This window comes from Formica exsecta, unplaced genomic scaffold (assembly GCF_003651465.1).
Source record: "Formica exsecta isolate Colony F162 unplaced genomic scaffold, ASM365146v1 scaffold258, whole genome shotgun sequence".
In the NCBI taxonomy this organism is placed as follows: Eukaryota; Metazoa; Arthropoda; class Insecta; order Hymenoptera; family Formicidae; genus Formica; species Formica exsecta.
The window spans coordinates 719595-738498 of record NW_021849849.1 but is presented as its reverse complement, the minus strand read 5'-3'; the positions used below and the strand labels follow the sequence as shown (position 1 = coordinate 738498).

Here is an 18904-nt window from a genome sequence, read left to right as displayed (position 1 = left end):
GATTGAATAACCGTCTCGTAACCGTCAGGAAGCTAGAAATTTTTCTCCACCGGAGACATTCTTCCTGATACGCGAGTATCCTTATTATTCTACGCGGATCAAATTGGATCAAGCGGCTGGCGTATGCCAGCGAAATCGATTGGCTCGTCGATCGTTGTTGGTATTCGTTGTGATTGTTGTGTATTTATTCGTCGATGAGCCGATTTTGGTATTTTTAAAGAAAATAGTTTTAATAGAGCAACAATCGATATATCTGTCCGCGATAACACGATGAGTTTAACGTAATAACGAAGGAAAATATTGGTAAGCGAATTTATATAAAGTCGGGATAATCGGCAGGAGAAGAAACAGCAAAGCAAATTTATAGAAGCGTTATTATAATTCCCCAGACACGGCGCGTGCTCGCGACACCTCATCGTTTATTAATCGCGGGACGTATCGAGAATGCATTAACCTGGCATTAGTCGGGTAATTTCTCATCACGAATGGCCGCGACGGTTTTAATCGTCGCGGCCGATTTTATCCCACGCCAGAATAGTTCTACACGCCCTGATATTACCGTTTATGCAAGGGTCGATTAGAAGGGGCAGAGTCGTCATCGCGAGTAAGATAGAGGAGGTGGCTCGAGAGAAAAGAGAGAGAAAGAGAGAGAGAGAAGGAGAGGGATAAAAAATGGAACGAGTCACTACGAACGAGCTACGTGTTTACACGTTCCTGTTCCCACGTCTTAAAACAGGGCTCCGCAATCGCACAACATCTCAGTCTCATTATGCACCTTATCTTACATCGACAGAGACAGACTCTGCTTCCGCGGCTGAAAGTCCTGGCTGCATATGCCAGAGAGAATCAAGGATCAACGTGTTGTATACATTTGATTACCGGAGTGCGGCACAATTTATGTCATTCTAGCAACTCGTGGAATTGAATCTAGAACACGAATAAAACAAGATTAGCTAAATTATGGAAAAAGTTAATCTTCCCAACGTTAATCCTCAAAAAAAAGAGCCGTAGTAATATAATACAATATACAGAGAATTGCAATTATAAATTTATTTCCGCAGAAAAATTTCAAATTACTAAAATCTCATTTCGATATCTCGAACAATCTATCCTTAATGAGTTCTTAATAAGCCGGCGATCGAGGCGGCGATGCATGGGCAAGCGGTCGATCGCGCCCGAGTGCGATTAGATCGACGTCACGCGATTCGTCCCGCTGAGGGAAACCGTTTCCAAGGTAGGCCGGATGATAGTCGTCGTCGCCGTCCAATTATCGCGTTTGTCGAAGGCAAGCCGGCGCGCGATGATGATGATGATGATGATGATGATGTAGCCGAGTGGGAAAGCGAGACCCAACGAGACCTGTTCCTTAGAGCCTTGGCAGCTCGTTTCGCGATCTTCCAAGAACAACACCTCGCGCCACGCCTCGCGTGCCACGCTGTGTTGCGAATTGCGGTGCATGTCGCGATTTTTACACGCACGCAAGGACGACCCTGCCCCCCGCTTCCATCACGCGATTATTATACTCGAATAAATGTCCATATTATTCCAGAAATTACGTCGGAACTTACCTAGCTTGTAAAGAATGACGAGGTGTCTCTCAATGTCTCGCTTGCTTTCGATTCGTTTGGCTACCAATGAAAATAGATCATAAAATGATGCTAATAATTGCCCCGCGTGCGAACACGGATACGCAACTACTCCCAGTTCATTACAAACGCGTCCACGCAACGTTGCTAATTAATGTATCGCGGCCAAGATTCGCAAGGATACTGACGCAACGTTTTAGGAATTTTTTTCGCGTAGATTTTGCTTCCATATAATATATATTATAATGCAAAAGACGTGCGTAAAAGTGAAACCGACCATTCGTTTAATCGTAATACGGTTGGATTATAATATGTTCAATTAAAAAAAAAAAAATTAATGCACGACGATGTGGAGCGAAATTTCAATGACTAGTAAATAGGTAAATAATGCTCACATAAATTTTAGTTATTGCTTGTTATTGCGACAAAAATACATTCACGTTGTATAATTGTCATATTTGCGTGGAAAGTATTCCGCGCTCGCAGCGGCGATTAGTGTTACGAAATTTTGTCGAAAAATGCCTTACCGCGGATATTACAGCGGTTCCCTACCCGCTTTTATACACCGGAATTTAATGACACATGCGGAGAGAAAGAATTCTGTTGTCGCGGCAAAATCGTCGCTGTTGCTGCATATTTAATGAGAAAGTTCGCTACCGCGAGCAATATTATTATTCAACGTTATTTTACAATTTTACAATTTTATAATATTTTTAATTATAATATTTTTGAATACATATAATATTTTTAAATACATATACTATTCACATAATTGACGAAACTTTCTACTATCATAAAAAGTTTCTGGTATCGATAATTTCTTTTTTTCTTCATATGTTTAGCGGATAGAAAATAGTGCATACTATAACTTAAACGTCGCATGTTAAATTAATGGCTCCTTTGCATATACTGCATCTTATTATCGACGAATTTAATTAGTTTCAGAAATATTTGTGTATTATACACACGTGTAGATGGTGTCGAGCGCTACACGTCGCTCGATATTAATTAATTTAGCAATTAATAATACTCTCCGTTTATTAACTCTCAGCTACGTATAACCGTACGATGTCAATTATCGAGTAGAAATCACGTACAGTTCGCGTGACATAGCAAAGCATAGTAGTAACGCGATGATTGGACGTGCAATTTGACGGATATCAATGCATAAATCGTCAGCTATTCAACACGCGCCCAATTATAAACACATTTTGTACGACACGTAATTTGACAGTATAATAAAATTAGAGGATGCCTTAATTGATTTATAGCGATTAAAATACCACTCGATGTATCGCGAATGTGTCATATTTATATTTCAAAATTGTTTCGCAAACATCTTTAAACGCATATAGTTTCATCTGTAGAGTTCGATAGAGTGCAAGATATTTTATGAAGCCGCTACTTTATATGTTTCAAAGATACATGAATGATTTAAATAATATACCTCGCGTATTGAATGACGTTGACACTCGATTAAATCTTTTATTGACCTATCTATTTCACTAATCGTGAGTAAAGTTTTATGACGGTGCTATTCTTCGAAAAGGAGAGAACCAGCTGATAAATTGCAAGCTGACCAAGTACATATGTGTACTATAAATAATGTTAAAATATGCCGCGGATAGCTATAAATATTCTTACAACTGTCAGAGGTAACAGAATCATAATTAAAATCCGGAAGCTTTAGTCCTTCATGCTTATCATTCCACTATTAGTTAGAGAATTCATAATTAAAAAATTAAATTAATAATTAAAAACTTATCTATAATTTATAATCTATAATTAAAAAATTGTGAATATATATTTTACATATTAATTTAATTAATTTTTTATATACGTATATGTTTGTAATTTATAATTATCTCATTTTATATACAGGAAATGATAATGCAATTGAGGAGGCAATTTTTTGGTCTCACAAAATTTCAATTAATAAAGGGATTAATAACAACATTTGTTTCTCCACAAAATAAAATAGTTGTCCTACTTTTATTGCAATTCACTGACCATTTTATGTTTGTAATTATCGCGTGTTTTCTTTGACATTCGCGTTGATTTTCTGACAATCGTCTTATATATGAATTCATTTATCTATAAATTCGCGACTGACGCAGGTACCTTGTGCACGCAAGATTTCTGAAGAACAGAATTCATGCGTATAAAAAAAATCTCCGTTTGATTGCCGCAGAGCATGTCGATTATCTTCGCGAACGATATGTGGAAACGCGATCACGTAATAAACCGTGAAAGAAGACGATTTGCTAAAAATTCTAATAGATACCTAGTCTCGGATGACATTTTTACACGTTACACGTTTCACGATTCAATATTGAGCAGATGACCGATCTCTTTACTTCGATCAAGCTTCATTGTAAACGATATTTTAATATGCGTGCATTGGACCGGGGAAATAATTAGGAACGTGCGGTAATCGAACGTGCGAGCGGTAAGACCGCAAATTAATATGCAGGAAATTCAATATACGATATTCAGAAACTATCGAATTTCAATTAAGTGAATTAAAATCAGTCTCGTATGTATTATGAATATTACGAGATATTGTGATTCGGAGAATATTAATTTGCAATGTGCACGTCACCTAATAATCTTTCATAAGACGCGAGATATATTTCTTATGTACTTCTGACGCATGTGTGCATTTCCGCTCGATCTACCCACTTCCGTTACAATTGCCATTCTTTCTCGCCTTTGCTCTGTCATCTTGATCAAAAAGAATTACTTGGCTGCTGGGATATACGCCATTTCTTTCGTGACGGCGGAATATAACAACGAAGTTCTATCTGCGCCGCGAAAAGCTCTCTCGCTCTCGCTCTCTTTTAAAAGTGCGAGATAATATTGAAAGTATGTACTTTATATATACGATTGGACGCTAAGTCGCTGTCTGGAGTTTGCATTAATCGAGCGGGAAACTAAATTAAAAGTTTGAAGCCACGGGCATTTTTAAATCGATCGGAAATGAATAAATTAATCGCGGCATTATGTTTATGCAAGATGATTAATCTGAAGCCAATACGAGACGATTACTCTCGAAGGATGAGCTTGAGCAAGAAAGATCTCTGCACCACGAAGAAAAAAAAATCAATTATAATTAATATTGCTGTCTTCATTTTTTATTTTATATTATAACTTTACATAATTACTAATATTCTTTCTAACCATATTGTTACAATTGTTCTATGTAGCGTTTAATATTAAAAAGCATTCGATATAGCAGACATATAGATCATCAGATATCGCTATTCTTTGTCCTATATAAGTTAATGGATCCCCTTGAGACTTCTTATCATCTGCGTGGCATCGAAGGGAGAATTGGTCGAATCAACGTAGCTTTCACGAGATAAAAAAAGCCATGCATTTTCTACATTAAAAAGCAATATCATGCTGTATGCTTTACACTACTATAGTAGTTACACCGAAAATGCATTTAAAATCGCGCTTGATATATTTCTTTGCCGCTCAAAATTATTAGGAAATAGAATTAAGCTTCAAGCACTTTTCATTTTTACGTAAAGTGAAAGTATCTCAAGGGACTCTGCGAAACAAAGAATTTTTTTTCAAGCTTAAATATATAATCGGTTTTAAACAAATTAAATATTTATTTGAAATTATTATATGCAGACTGTATTGCATGCATTCGAAATTCTCTATGTTATCATCACATTTTCGCAGCAACACACACGGATGCAAGTTATTTCAAGCTGATTTAATTTTTAATTGTTGCCTCAAAGCGGATTTAAATATCTGATTCTGTTTCGTGTTCTATTTATAAATTTATTCTACAGTAAAATTTATTACGAGAAATCTCGATTGCGATATAAACTCACGGCAATTACAATATGTAAAAGAGGTGTTGCTCAAATACGCGAGTTACTATCAAAACGTGATAACTCAGTGTGCTAAAAGAATTTAAAAAAATAGGTTTTTTTTTTAATTACACATAATTATTGTGTATATATTTACATGTTTGGTAACGCATGTGGCTCAAATGAAATAACATCGTAATTATACTCCTTATATGCAAAAAGCTATCGAACAGCAACTATAGCTTTCTTTCATAAACTCTGAAAAATCCGTGCGCTTGAAAAGTTCGTTAACTTAATTATATAGCGCCGGATCTATTTTAATGCATTCTTTATATGTATAACGTTTGATTAAGCTCTATATGTATTCTTGATTGCATGTATATGTGGCACTTGCAAATGCGCCCATGCGATGTAACGTTGACATGTTGCCCAAGTAAAAGGATACTATCTAGTGCTTAATAACGTAATATCGATTTACGCGCGCGATTCTAAGCTACGCATGTCGTGAAAGTTCCCTCTGTGATAATATATATAACCCCTTATTTTTGGATTAATTATTTTAACATATTGATAGTTATTTATATGTATGATTAGCATTGTTATTTACTGCATCATTTAATAATTTATCAATAAATAAAATTGTATGTAATACGTAAATTAAAATTATAAATATATATTCGCACGTCCCCGTTTTAAAAAAAATATTTGTAATCTGAAATTATAATATTATAATTCAATTATTTTTGTCTATATATATAATTTATTACAATTAATTTAAATACTTAACCATCCTTTAGACGTATATTACGTGATGAATGATATTATAAAACTCATATTTCTCAAGAAAAAATTCTTCTGAAAAATCGAAGAAACGCTCTAAATTTATGCAAAATTACGCGAGATATATCTTAACTTCTATAATAAATAAAATACCTATTCCATGTAATTCGGCGCACATTTGTTGTAACTCGCTTTCTCCAAACGATTCGATTTTATTGCGCGCTGTTACATTCATCTCTCAAGTTTCAAGAGCTCCTTCAAGTTGAAAGAAAGTTATTAAAATAGGATTAAAATCGTGCTGACGAAATATCGTAATTAAACTTTCATGGACTTGTTAAGTAATAAACTCCGTTTAATTTTACTCGTGTAATACTGATTTAATTACTTACGCAATTATATACCCAATAATTACAATTGTGTGTTTCAAGTCTTCATTTTTTAAATTTTTTATTTTAGTACAATGAGTTATCACGTTTTGATAACGAATCGCGTATTTGAACAACACTTATTGTAAGACGCTTTAAATGTCGCGATCGATACGGAGGGATTGTCGGACGCCCTAACCGAATGTATAATCTCCATTTATGCAAATAGGAAAAACCTTTGATTAAAATCAACGGAATCTTTCGAGTCGAAGTGTTCCCATGGCGCTTTCTCATCGTCGGTGCTCTTATTGTTGCGCGTCCACATGGAGCCGATTCGTTAAATACCAAATCCCGAAGCTTAATCGATATTCTAATTCGTCGCGCGAGAGGCTCGACAAGGATATTGACCGTCAGCCTGCGTACAGACGCGTATAAATAAAGGCCAACTTCGATATTACGATGATTGATTATAGTAGTTTCTCGTTTTAGTCAAAGCTCACCACGTGTCATATCATGTGTTCGAGTCGTTTCGCGCGTTGTTAAAATTAATTAAGCGCCGTTTATCGAAGGATTCGTACCGATATGTATGCGGTCGGCTAACGATACTATCGTAACGTCAGGCTTGATGGGATATACGGCCTTTTATCTCGCGGTGTATCGTCGTGTCGTATTAATCTGCTGTTCGTGACATCGAGGTGAAATGGACAAAACGATGATGCCCGAAAGGTGGGAAAGCTATATATAGCGCAGTTATATCTGTGCGCGTTCGCGGACGCAGCATCCGTGTGTCTGGTATCAACGGACATCATTCGTCATCGAATTTCCTCTCTCGCGCGGCCGATATATCTCGCGTCGTATCTCTTCGCGTACGCAACCGCTTTCCGCCGCTAACTTTCTCTCTGACGACAACGACGACGACGACAATAACAACGACGACGACCACGATCACGACATAGTAAAGACATCTGTCAGGGTGTTATATATGTACCAGGATCATTCGTCGATTCTCGATTCGCGCGTTTTCGAATATATACAAGGCAGAGAAAAATGAAAAAAAAATTAAACTTTCACTTGGCAATGTCAGCTGTAATTTCCACCTGAATTTAACAAAGATTTTAAATTTCAATTATTTGCAGCTTTAATTGAGATTAACCGTAGATGAAGAAATGCGTTCCATGTATAACATTCGTTCCCAATTACACAAAAATATGTACATTTCAAGTGAAAAATAAATATACGTGTTTTTTGAAGTTCTTTAAATTAACTTTAAATTAACCACTTCAGTATGAAAGCGCTATCAAAGAACGACTTAAACACCCGCGATGGTCGGCTTCAATATCCAGCGTATATACCACGAGAAAGACGCTTTAAAATATTCGTTCAAAGGTCGTAATAAGATATCCGAATCAGCAACGCAACAGCTGAGCGAGTAAACAAATTATTAAACCTAAACCGCGCCCGGGCAAAAGCGGGCAATCAGGGCACAGGTAAAGACGCATTCAGGCGTATTCATGCCGGCGAGAATGGCTCGCTCGGTGGTATGGACGAACGGAGCTACGTCGCAGCGTGCTTTCGCTCGTAATACAGAAGCTGGGAGATGCGCGGCAAGCCGCCGTGATAATTAACATACATATTCGCATGCTCGTTAAGCGTGACCGGGTGCAGGACTGGCGGAGCCATCGTCAGTTTCGTGAGGTATTAGCATCACAAAGCAGATATAGAAATAGTTTCCACAGCTGCCTATGGGGAAGACGCTGTGTATAAGCCAAGCTATACCTATCTACCTCGAGAATACGGATGCGTTTCACGCGTACGTGCATGCGTGCGTAGCTGAGTGACTGCATTTCGCGCGATATATTATGGTCGTAGCAATGTTTCTTTTTTTCTTTTTCATTTCGAAACTTACGTCTCGGTTTACTTTCCCGCTGCCTTTTTGTATTCCAACGTAATCGCATTTCTTATTTTCCGTCGTCGAGATTCCTCGCGTCAACTGCGAATCGATTTTTCTCTCGACAGTCTTCTTAACTTTTTTTAATTTCTTTCAGAGCTGCGCGGTTAATGGGTTTAGAATCTTTAGAATGTGATGATGTATGATTTTTGCTGAAAAATTGAGAATGTTATGTTATATTATTATATTGTTAATATATTAATAATTTTTTTTTACTTTCGTATACAATAAGTGTGTAATGTAAAATGTGTGTTAGAGTATGTATGTGTCATCTATTCATTCTTTTGATTACTTTCTATTATTAAATTTTTAATAAAAATACAGAGTTTAGTGTGTTTGTGTGTGTGTGTGTGTGTGTGTGTTCTATTCATTTTTTCAAATACTTTCCATTAAAAAATTTTTCATAAAAAGATAATGTTTTCACATATGTATTATATTGTATATGACAATTTAATTACATTTAAATATTAATTACAATTAAAAATACATGTGTGCAGAATATTTCTTATCATCTTGTAACACGAATATGTTATTCATGGAATTTATAATAATCTGCAACATTTTCAAACAACATCCAGTTTTGTGTTTTATATAGTTAAAAAAAAAAAAACAGCTACTGAAATACATAATCTTTAAAAGGCGTAATTAACTTATTAGTTAATTAATTTGATACATTCCATTTTATCTACAAATTGTTTGCTGAAATAACTATTTAATTACAGTAAGTTAATAATAATAACGAATTATATAATATCTCGTTTTTGGGACAACGTAATATCCAATTTCCTTAATTTATATGGAAAATTCAATAAAACAGATTTACGAGTCACACACGCAGATATAAATACAGAAAAATAAATAATATGATGGATTATACAATGTCTCGCTTTTATATAGAAATCTAATAACCATAATTATAGATAAGCACTAATCTCACGACAATCGCAACCACATGCGAGTCCGCCAAGTCGGCTTCTTATTACGATATTGCTTTTTGTTACTTTCAAATCTATCAATCTATTGATCGATTCATATATAAAACCTTCGCATATATTCACGTCAGCAGCTTTCCTCATGAGATAAGCTGGAAAACCGTGAGAATTTTTATAACAGACATGAGTATACACTTCCCTTATCTATCTTCTTCGCGATCGTCTATAATCAAATTTCGCCTTCATATTTTCCACGTAATCGCGGAAATGTATAAATATAAAGGATTTTTCTTACACTCATGGCGCATCTATAAAAGTACCTTGATGGAATAAAAAATCCGCGGTATATCTCGATCATACGGAAAATCTCCTTTCTTTTGCAGAAATTATGGAGAAGCGACAAAGCAATGGAAGTGGCCGGACCAGTGCGAGTGGTTCACCAATACGTTAATATGCCGGAACAGTCCGCGGAATTCTACAACGAGACAACGGGCAAGCTCGAGGAGGTAAATAACGGTTGCCGTTCATAATATCGCTGCCTGAAAGAGAATTATTATCGATACAATGGCGGGATCTATTCAGGCTTTTTAACAGGTTCACGGCTGCACGCCTGCAATGGGCTACAGTTTCGCAGCTGGCACCACCGACGGACCAGGTTCGTTCTCTTTTGAGCAGGGGACAACAACGTCAAATCCTTTCTGGAATACCGTACGAAACTTTCTGGCCTCCCCGACGAAAGACGATATTCGCTGCCAGGGCGCGAAACCTATTTTGCTAGCCACCGGACGGGTAAGCCTCTTTTTTTTTTTTTTTACAAAGTGTATTTTTCATTGTGATTCCAAATTCGTTATAGTGTATAATTAGCATAGTCATTGGTATGCAATTAGATATGTGAGATTTCACTGTGCGTCTCAGATAGGTGTCAGATTCTTCTCATAGATACCGTGTAAGAAGAGAAAAATACTGACAATAACATCCAACATGAATTATCGCATCTCGACGGATAATGATTCGCGAAAAAAAAAATGTAAATATCAACTCTCTTGAATTGTAGATGAAGCTACCCTATCAATGGCAGCCGAATATCGTTTCGACTCAAGTAGCCATAATTGGAAACGTCGTCATCGCCGGAGTACCCGCTGAATTCACGACAATGTCCGGAAGAAGATTGCGAGAGACTATCAAAAAAGTCATGAATGATGCGTCCGACGAAACATCCGTAATAGTCGCAGGGCTCTGCAATACTTACAGCGATTACGTAACAACGCCCGAGGAATATCAAGTAAAATTCTCATTGTTATTACTAAAGCACTACTAAAAGCATCGAGATCACTTTGAGAATTTCCGGCGCGTGGAGAGCGTCGAAATTTACTACGACGATTTTTTACAATTCTTGTAAAATTTTCCAACTTTATTCAGCTTTTTTTTGTGATATAAGCGGTAAAATAAGTAACGCGTAAAATCATTAGGAAGAAAACTCGATTTGACGATTCTTATTGCATTCCGACGCGCGAACTTATTTCTTCGCGGAGCGCATTCTAATGCATAATGCATAATATAATTGTTGAATTATTAACTTTCAGATACAGAGGTACGAAGGCGCATCAACGATATATGGCCCGCATACGCTTACAATCTATTTGAGACAATACCAGGAGCTGGTACAAGCAGCTATTCAAGTGAGTAAATAACGTTTATATATATATATATATATATATATATATATATATGTATATATATATGTGTGTATATATATGTATATAAAAATATCAATATCTGTCTCAGAAACGATTTAACGACCAATTTTTATCGTCACGATATTATTGCATCGGAAAACTATTTTTTATGTTATCGGACTCGCTGATATTTATGGAGTTGTAAGATTGATATTGGACATACACTATTATTCATCAAACTTGGTATTGTAGAAAAAATCTGTTTCACCGGGACCACCAGCTTCGAAATTGCTGCAAAGCAATCTGATTACTCTCGTACCCCCCGTGTTGTATGACACTCCGAGATGGGGACGTAACTTCGGCGATGTGATCCAACAGCCATCGAAATTCGTTTTGCCAGGTGACACGGTTACGGCAATCTTTGTAAGTATCTCTTTTTCAGATTTTTACGCTGCGATTTTTATCCCAAAAAACTGCTTGAAAAAAATTTTCACGTTTTTTAATTAAAATCGCCATCTGTTCTTCCGATAATAGAAAAATCGACAAGGGATGACTATACGTCTCGGAAATTCGTATCAACGTCGTATAAAGATATTATCTGGCATGCCATCTAATTGAATTCGAATAGGTTGATAGGTTGCATAAAATGCATACATGCAATTCCACTTCGAAAATAACGGTATGACGTTTCACGACCCGTTGAACGATGGCACGCTACGAAATAGACCGATTACTATGCGACTTGCGCGCACTGTTTGTAAATACCGCAAGGAACCTTTGATATAACGCAGCACATTTTGAATCGCGTGTGAATAATTAATGCCGTTATCCAAGGTCGCTGCGACAATAGGAAAATTTGCGAGTCCGCGATAATGTAAATTAAATCGTGTTATTTTAGATATTTCAGCTAGGATATTTCAACTTTTCATGCAAATTCAGTATTGCAAATCGATATTATTGTCGAAAGAATTTCAATATAGTCGCGTTTTGGAGTATTTTTAAATTACTTTTATATTGAAAAAAGATATTAATATATTTATCGGGCAATAAAGTAGGAAAACTGGCAGAGCTAAGAGCCAAGGCACGGGTATTGGTGTGTAAACATATTATTATTAAATTTTATTAACAAATAACACATGCATTAAAAATGTACGATTTGGACCGTTTTTTGATCCATCTTCAGCATGATTATAAATATATAAAGATTACATTGGAATTTTAAAATTTGCCATATACAATATTTGTTGTTGCAATCAAATTTCAAATTAAAATTAATGATCAGAACGGAAGGATAAATAATTATAAATATAAAAATCATAAAACCATAAATATTTATCGGGATTTTCTCACTCTCTCTCTGTCACGGAATTTTCCGAGATTGACAGGAACCAAACGACTGCTAACACGATATTACATACATGACATGAGACATAATGACAAAAATTCGAACAAAAGAAAACCATACAGAAGGCCGTTTGCTTGTCTGTTCTTTTTGCTTATCTTCTTTATCCCTCAAAGCTATGTCATGCTTACATACTAGCAGAAACTAATAAATAGACATATGCCAAATGATTTCGATCTACCACAAATTAATGCAAATTTGTATGTAATGTTGAATATAATTATTTCATTACTTGACAATTCTGTAAATAATAACTCCAAATTATTATTTAATAATTTTTAAATTATTATGGCATTTATTAATCTCTCAACTAGTTAGTAATTATCTAAATATATAAATGCTGGCTTTCTCTTTCTTTCTCTCATATATGTATATATTACGAATATATTTGTCCTAAATTTTATGGAAAAAAAAAAAAAAATTATTTCTATATTAATATTTTATACGTTAAAGAAATACCGGATATTTTCTAACTATATTTTTTTTACTTGATGGATGAATGGAGAACGATTGTCACGTTTTTTATCGGCGGAAATCGTCATTTGACGTTAATCATGGCAGATCCGCATTTTTACCGGATCGCGATTGAGTCACGCGATAAAAAGCGACGCGACGTTTTCCCGCGCGCTCGCTCGCGTAACGCTCGGAAAATAGGTTGCCTTCGGTGACGCGGTGTGCGAACGGATTAAGTAATCGTAAATTACCTTCTGGCTATAATTTCCGGCGATGGAAGCGCGAGATGCATCGTGAAAGCAGACACAAATAAATCACAGCTCCGTAACTTACGCGATTCGTGCGAGGTCATTTTAGAATTATTCTGCCTTCGTACTTTATTTATCATTCGAGAAAACTTGTCTCGTTCTTCAGCATCAGCCGCGGTAAAACACATCACTTTGAGATTTTATTCCAAATTAACTCGCGTATGTCGTGACGTAGTTGCGATGTACAAATGCCGAAATCCTCTCTTATTGATTATATCTGAAACAGAAATAATAGATTAGTATGAAATAATTATTCAATCAGATGTAATGATAATTCCATTATCTGTATTCTAGGTCTCCGGGCATCCGCGTAATAATTTAATGACGGATAGCACTTTCTTAACTGTGGAACGATTAGAAGACGATGAAGTTTGGTTGCCAGTAGCCACAGACGCTGATTGGGAGACCAAGTACGTATATTATATCATATTTTATAAAAAATCATTCTGACATATACGATAATAATTATTAAATGTTCTAAATTGAAACAAAAAATATTATTTTATTTCTTTTAACTACAAAATTTTGATTTTTTATCGTATTAAATCGCAATCGGGTATATGTATGCTTTTAGATTTCAATGGACTAGAACTTCCGTGATATTGGGATCGAGTCAAGTGACCATTACATGGGAAATCCCACAGGACGTTAAACCGGGCGAATATCGCATTAAGCATAACGGTTACTACCGTTATATCCTTGGTGGCGTGTATCCTTACTATGGTGTCACCAATCATTTTCAAGTAAGTTAACATAAAACATGTTAAATACATCTGATCTCTGTCTCTCTCTTACATATATTGTCTCTTTACAATATATATATTAAATAATATATACATATTAAGATAAGCAAAAATACATATTTGCGTTCTACAATTTTATATTTTAATATACTAAATTTATTGTCATAAAAATGTATTATTATTATATTTTGCGTTAATATAAAATAATCGCTTATTGCATACATTTATTTGCTTTTATTCATCATGATGTTTACAGGTGGAAGTTCCTGCACTACACAACATCCATAAACGTTATTATGGATAACCACATGATACCTTACCGTCCCATGTGCTTTCTTAGCCGATAAGGAAATCATTACGCTTAATTTACTATCGAATCAATTTCGTCATGTAATTGACGTATGTGTAAATAGATATTCTATTTTGATTAAATGGCGGATATGAACGAGCGAATATATCTTTTTTAAAATATTATTACGCCTCTTTGTGTGTGTATATACGGAAGCTCATATATAAAATAATTGTGGTATTTCTTTTTTCAATAATGTCACGTGATATTATTAGAATCTTTCTATATAGAATGATTAATATGTACTACACATGATATGCGCATAATTGAGTGTAAGATAAAATTTGAAATTATTTTCGCGAGCTTGATTACAGAAAGTAATTGTTTCCGTAAAAACATTGATTAATTTAATAATTAATATATTATTGTGTATTATTTCATATACCTTCTTGAATTTCATCAAATTTTATTGAATCTTATTTCTCGAATTTTACAGTAAAATATTACAAGTTAGTAAAATATTACAGTAAAATATTACAGTAAAATATACTTTTACAGAAAAATTCTGAAAATATATATTTAAAAGGAATTCGAAAGACTACAAAGATTTAATATCTTTGTTTCTGAAAATTTTTAGGAATTCAAGACAACTTCGATTTGAGTTGAGTCAAGAAGTTTGCTACACGCATATCGCATTTACCGAATCTTCAAGCTCAGAGAGAACATCTTTTCATAGAAGTTTTTTTATATGTTTCAAATATTATTTTGAAAACTATTTATATTATTTCATATAATAAGGTCGTGTTTTATATTATCATTTATATAATGAGCTCATTACGTTATGTGTTAAAATTGCGAATAAACCATTCAAACCTTTAATAAAGAAGAAGGGAATATATTCTACACGCAAGAAAAGCCAGAAATGTTTTGTGTGCAACTGTACACAATGGAAATTATTCTATTTATAATTATTAAAGTTGTATTATACAAAATTATAATTCTACTTATTAATCCGGGAACATATCATATTAACAGGTATTACTTTTGTGCTTCTGAGGTACATCGGATCCGTATCATATGTTACATACCACATTACCGTGTCAGCACGTTACGTACATTTGAACTTTATTAGGCAATATCATGTATACTGGTAATTGATAACGCAGATTATGGGTGGAGTGTTCATCTGTACAAAATAATTATACCTTTAAAGCGGAAATAAGATAATTTCTTCAACTAATAATTTTCCTGACTCTCCGAAGAAAGAAAAACTTCACTGGGACACATTCTAATTGCTGAATATAATGAAATTAATATATCCAATTACTATAAATACATTAATTGAACGATGCAAATTTTTTTGTGATAATTACAATCGCCGTGTTTATAAATAATCTTAAATTAAGAAAATTTATAATAGAAAAATATCGATAGCGTACCGATCAACTAATTACAACACGTGATTAACAATAAAATGGTTTAATTTTTAAGCGACTTTATTTAATAATTTCGACGAATGGTTATTTATTATTTACCGTATTATTCTCTGTGGAATAAATACAGTAATTTATATGTAATAATTTTTATTTATACACTGCAAAGAAAACTAAGCAATTTGTGTCATCGGAGCACCAAGATAATAATGACATTTATTCGTAATCTCGAATATTGCAATTCCGCATGCATATGTTGGAGGCATGAAATGCAATATCGTTGAGATAATTTTCTATCACATAATGCGACAGAGTATCCTGTAGAGATACGTATATAACTTTGTATTTCTCGTATATTATATATGTATAATGTCTCTTTACACTGATTTGCATGCAAATAAGAAATACTATCACGATTTTCTTCCTTTTATAGTAATATATAACAAAAATAGATATTTAGGATTAACTTAGATAATAAATTAAAAAATATATATAATTATATTTTTTAATTCATTTCCAAACAATAAGTACGTTTAATGCTCTAATTACGTCTCATTGAATAAGATGCAAATCAGAAAGATTCTATTGTAAATTCATTTCCGAGAACATAACATTTGTTAATGTATTGTAAGATGTTCATGTCTCCCTCGGAGACATTTTCGTCGAGCATAATTGGATCTTTTGGAAGAAAATGATTTTCCCTTAAGCGAGATGTGATTTTAAAGACATTCCACCTGCGGCTTTTTTTAATATAAACTAAATGAATTATGCATGAAAAAGATAATTATTTAATTATAATTATTTTATATTTATATATATATATATATATACAATTTTCACTTGCGGAGTCCTCCAAGATTAATTCGTCTCTTCTTCCATGTACTCGATCTATGTCGCGACGATTAAATACTGAATACTATTTATTTGTATAGCTACGAACCGTGAGGTAATATGGATAAACCGGACTTCGCATTCAAGACGAGATTACAACAAAGACAAAGACAAGGGATGACAGCGCGCGGTACGAACGCTTGTCTATGGTTGCGCGAATATTAATTAACAAGATGGGATAATATACAGGCTAATGTCTTGGTAAAGTTCATTGGTATAATAAATTGACACGCACGCGCACACAACTCAATGTTCGCTTGTCATTCTTCATGCCATGCGCTATTATTTGCAGTCGACTTTGCACTCGACAGGATGTATTCAAGTGCATCGCGACACGGTAATCTAGGACAAGCATAACAACGTCTATACGTTTGCGAACGTTAAAGCCGACGTAAACAGTCGACACTTGAGAGCAGGAACCGTTGGTGGAAACGAGGAGTGTAATTGGCAATGAGAATAAAGACAAAAGAAACGAAGTGGAGTAAATGATAGGGTCTCGGAGGTTGATGCTTCAAACGAAGCGAGCCATCGGCTCGGCAGAGAGGTGGTCGTGTTGCATTAAACGCACGAGTATCCTCGACGGGCTTCATTCTCGTGGTCGCGAGCAAAATATTGTGAAAGCACACCGGGGAATGATATAGCTCTTCAGTTTGCCTCGATAACGTTATCGTCCTCGAGTACAAATCGCTCCGCACCCCGTGACACTATTATCGAGACGAATACGAAGGATGATAGTCTATTTCGATGCGTAATAACAAGTTCGGTAATCTAATAATATTCGCAAATTAATTTAAGAGAGATAAATTAATTACGTATCCGTTTAAGGGTGACAAGTGCGTGATCAAGGAGCAATTTTGCGTTGATTCGTTTTTCAACGCGCGTGAAAATAAGTTCTCCTTTAAATTTCAGCTTGATAAAACGTAGATAATTAAATTTTGCACGCAAGACAAACGCTTTACGCATTAATATCGCCTCTTGCGCGATTTGAATTTCCATTGAGTTTATGCGGTTTTAAATTACAACCAGGCGCACGCGAGGCGTGCACAGAAGTGCATGCAATTGTGAATGATTCCACCTACCGATTGTTTTGTCATTCGATATTAGAGACAATTGTCGCTACTTTCTATACATTTCCAAAAATATGATTAAACTCGAGCTTTATTTATTTTTATGCTTGCAGCGATACTTGTATTTTCCTGTAATTAAATATATGTATAAAAGTATATATATAACGATAAAACTATAATATATATCGAAATGTTTCATGATCCAAAGAGTGAATAAAACTTTTAACAAATTACAAATATAAAAAGGTGTAAAAATTAGAATAAAGGAAATATATAATATAAATCATAAATATATTATGAAAAAGTACTTGTGTGAACTCGTTAATATTTCTTGGTTTGCAAAAGCAAAACTCCAAAATCAGGGAATCAGATTAATTCGTCGAGACAAGAAAATTATACTTTTCTAGCAAAGATTATTCCCAATAATAATTCCCATAGGAATTATTGATATTTCGAGTTTATCGAGTTTAATTAATACGTTAACATTTCTAAATGACAGATTAATTACGCTCTCACTCAAGAGTCTTGCGCGATTTGAATTTCCATTGAGTTTATGCGGTTTTAAATTACAACCAGGCGCACGCGAGGCGTGCACAGAAGTGCATGCAATTGTGAATGATTCCACCTACCGATTGTTTTGTCATTCGATATTAGAGACAATTGTCGCTACTTTCTATACATTTCCAAAAATATGATTAAACTCGAGCTTTATTTATTTTTATGCTTGCAGCGATACTTGTATTTTCCTGTAATTAAATATATGTATAAAAGTATATATATAACGATAAAACTATAATATATATTGAAATGTTTCATGATCCAAAGAGTGAATAAAACTTTTAACAAAATACAAAAAAATATAAAAAGGTGTAAAAATTAGAATAAAGGAAATATATAATATAAATCATAAATATATTATGAAAAAGTACTTGTATGAACTCGTTAATATTTCTTGGTTTGCAAAAGCAAAACTCCAAAATCAGGGAATCAGATTAATTCGTCGAGACAAGAAAATTATACTTTTCTAGCAAAGATTATTCCCAATAATAATTCCCATAGGAATTATTGATATTTCGAGTTTATCGAGTTTAATTAATACGTTAACATTTCTAAATGACAGATTAATTACGCTCTCACTCAAGAGGTTTATTGCTGTAATATAAAAATATCTAAAATCATTTGCTCTTTAAATTTTCAACGTCCA

General features: G+C 34.3%; 1 protein-coding gene across 1 annotated transcript in view; it reads left to right on the top strand.

Moving 5' to 3' along the window:
• The window catches only part of LOC115236574 (neutral ceramidase), a 35414-nt gene extending 20945 nt beyond the window's left edge, over window positions 1–14469 (top strand). Inside the window, 8 exon segments of the mRNA XM_029809104.1 lie at window positions 9822–9944; window positions 10033–10227; window positions 10493–10720; window positions 11022–11117; window positions 11367–11537; window positions 13572–13687; window positions 13852–14020; window positions 14277–14469. Of these exon segments, the coding sequence (XP_029664964.1) occupies window positions 9822–9944; window positions 10033–10227; window positions 10493–10720; window positions 11022–11117; window positions 11367–11537; window positions 13572–13687; window positions 13852–14020; window positions 14277–14324 (1146 nt within the window). The 3' untranslated portion in view covers window positions 14325–14469.
• The last annotated feature ends 4435 nt before the right edge of the window (window positions 14470–18904 follow it).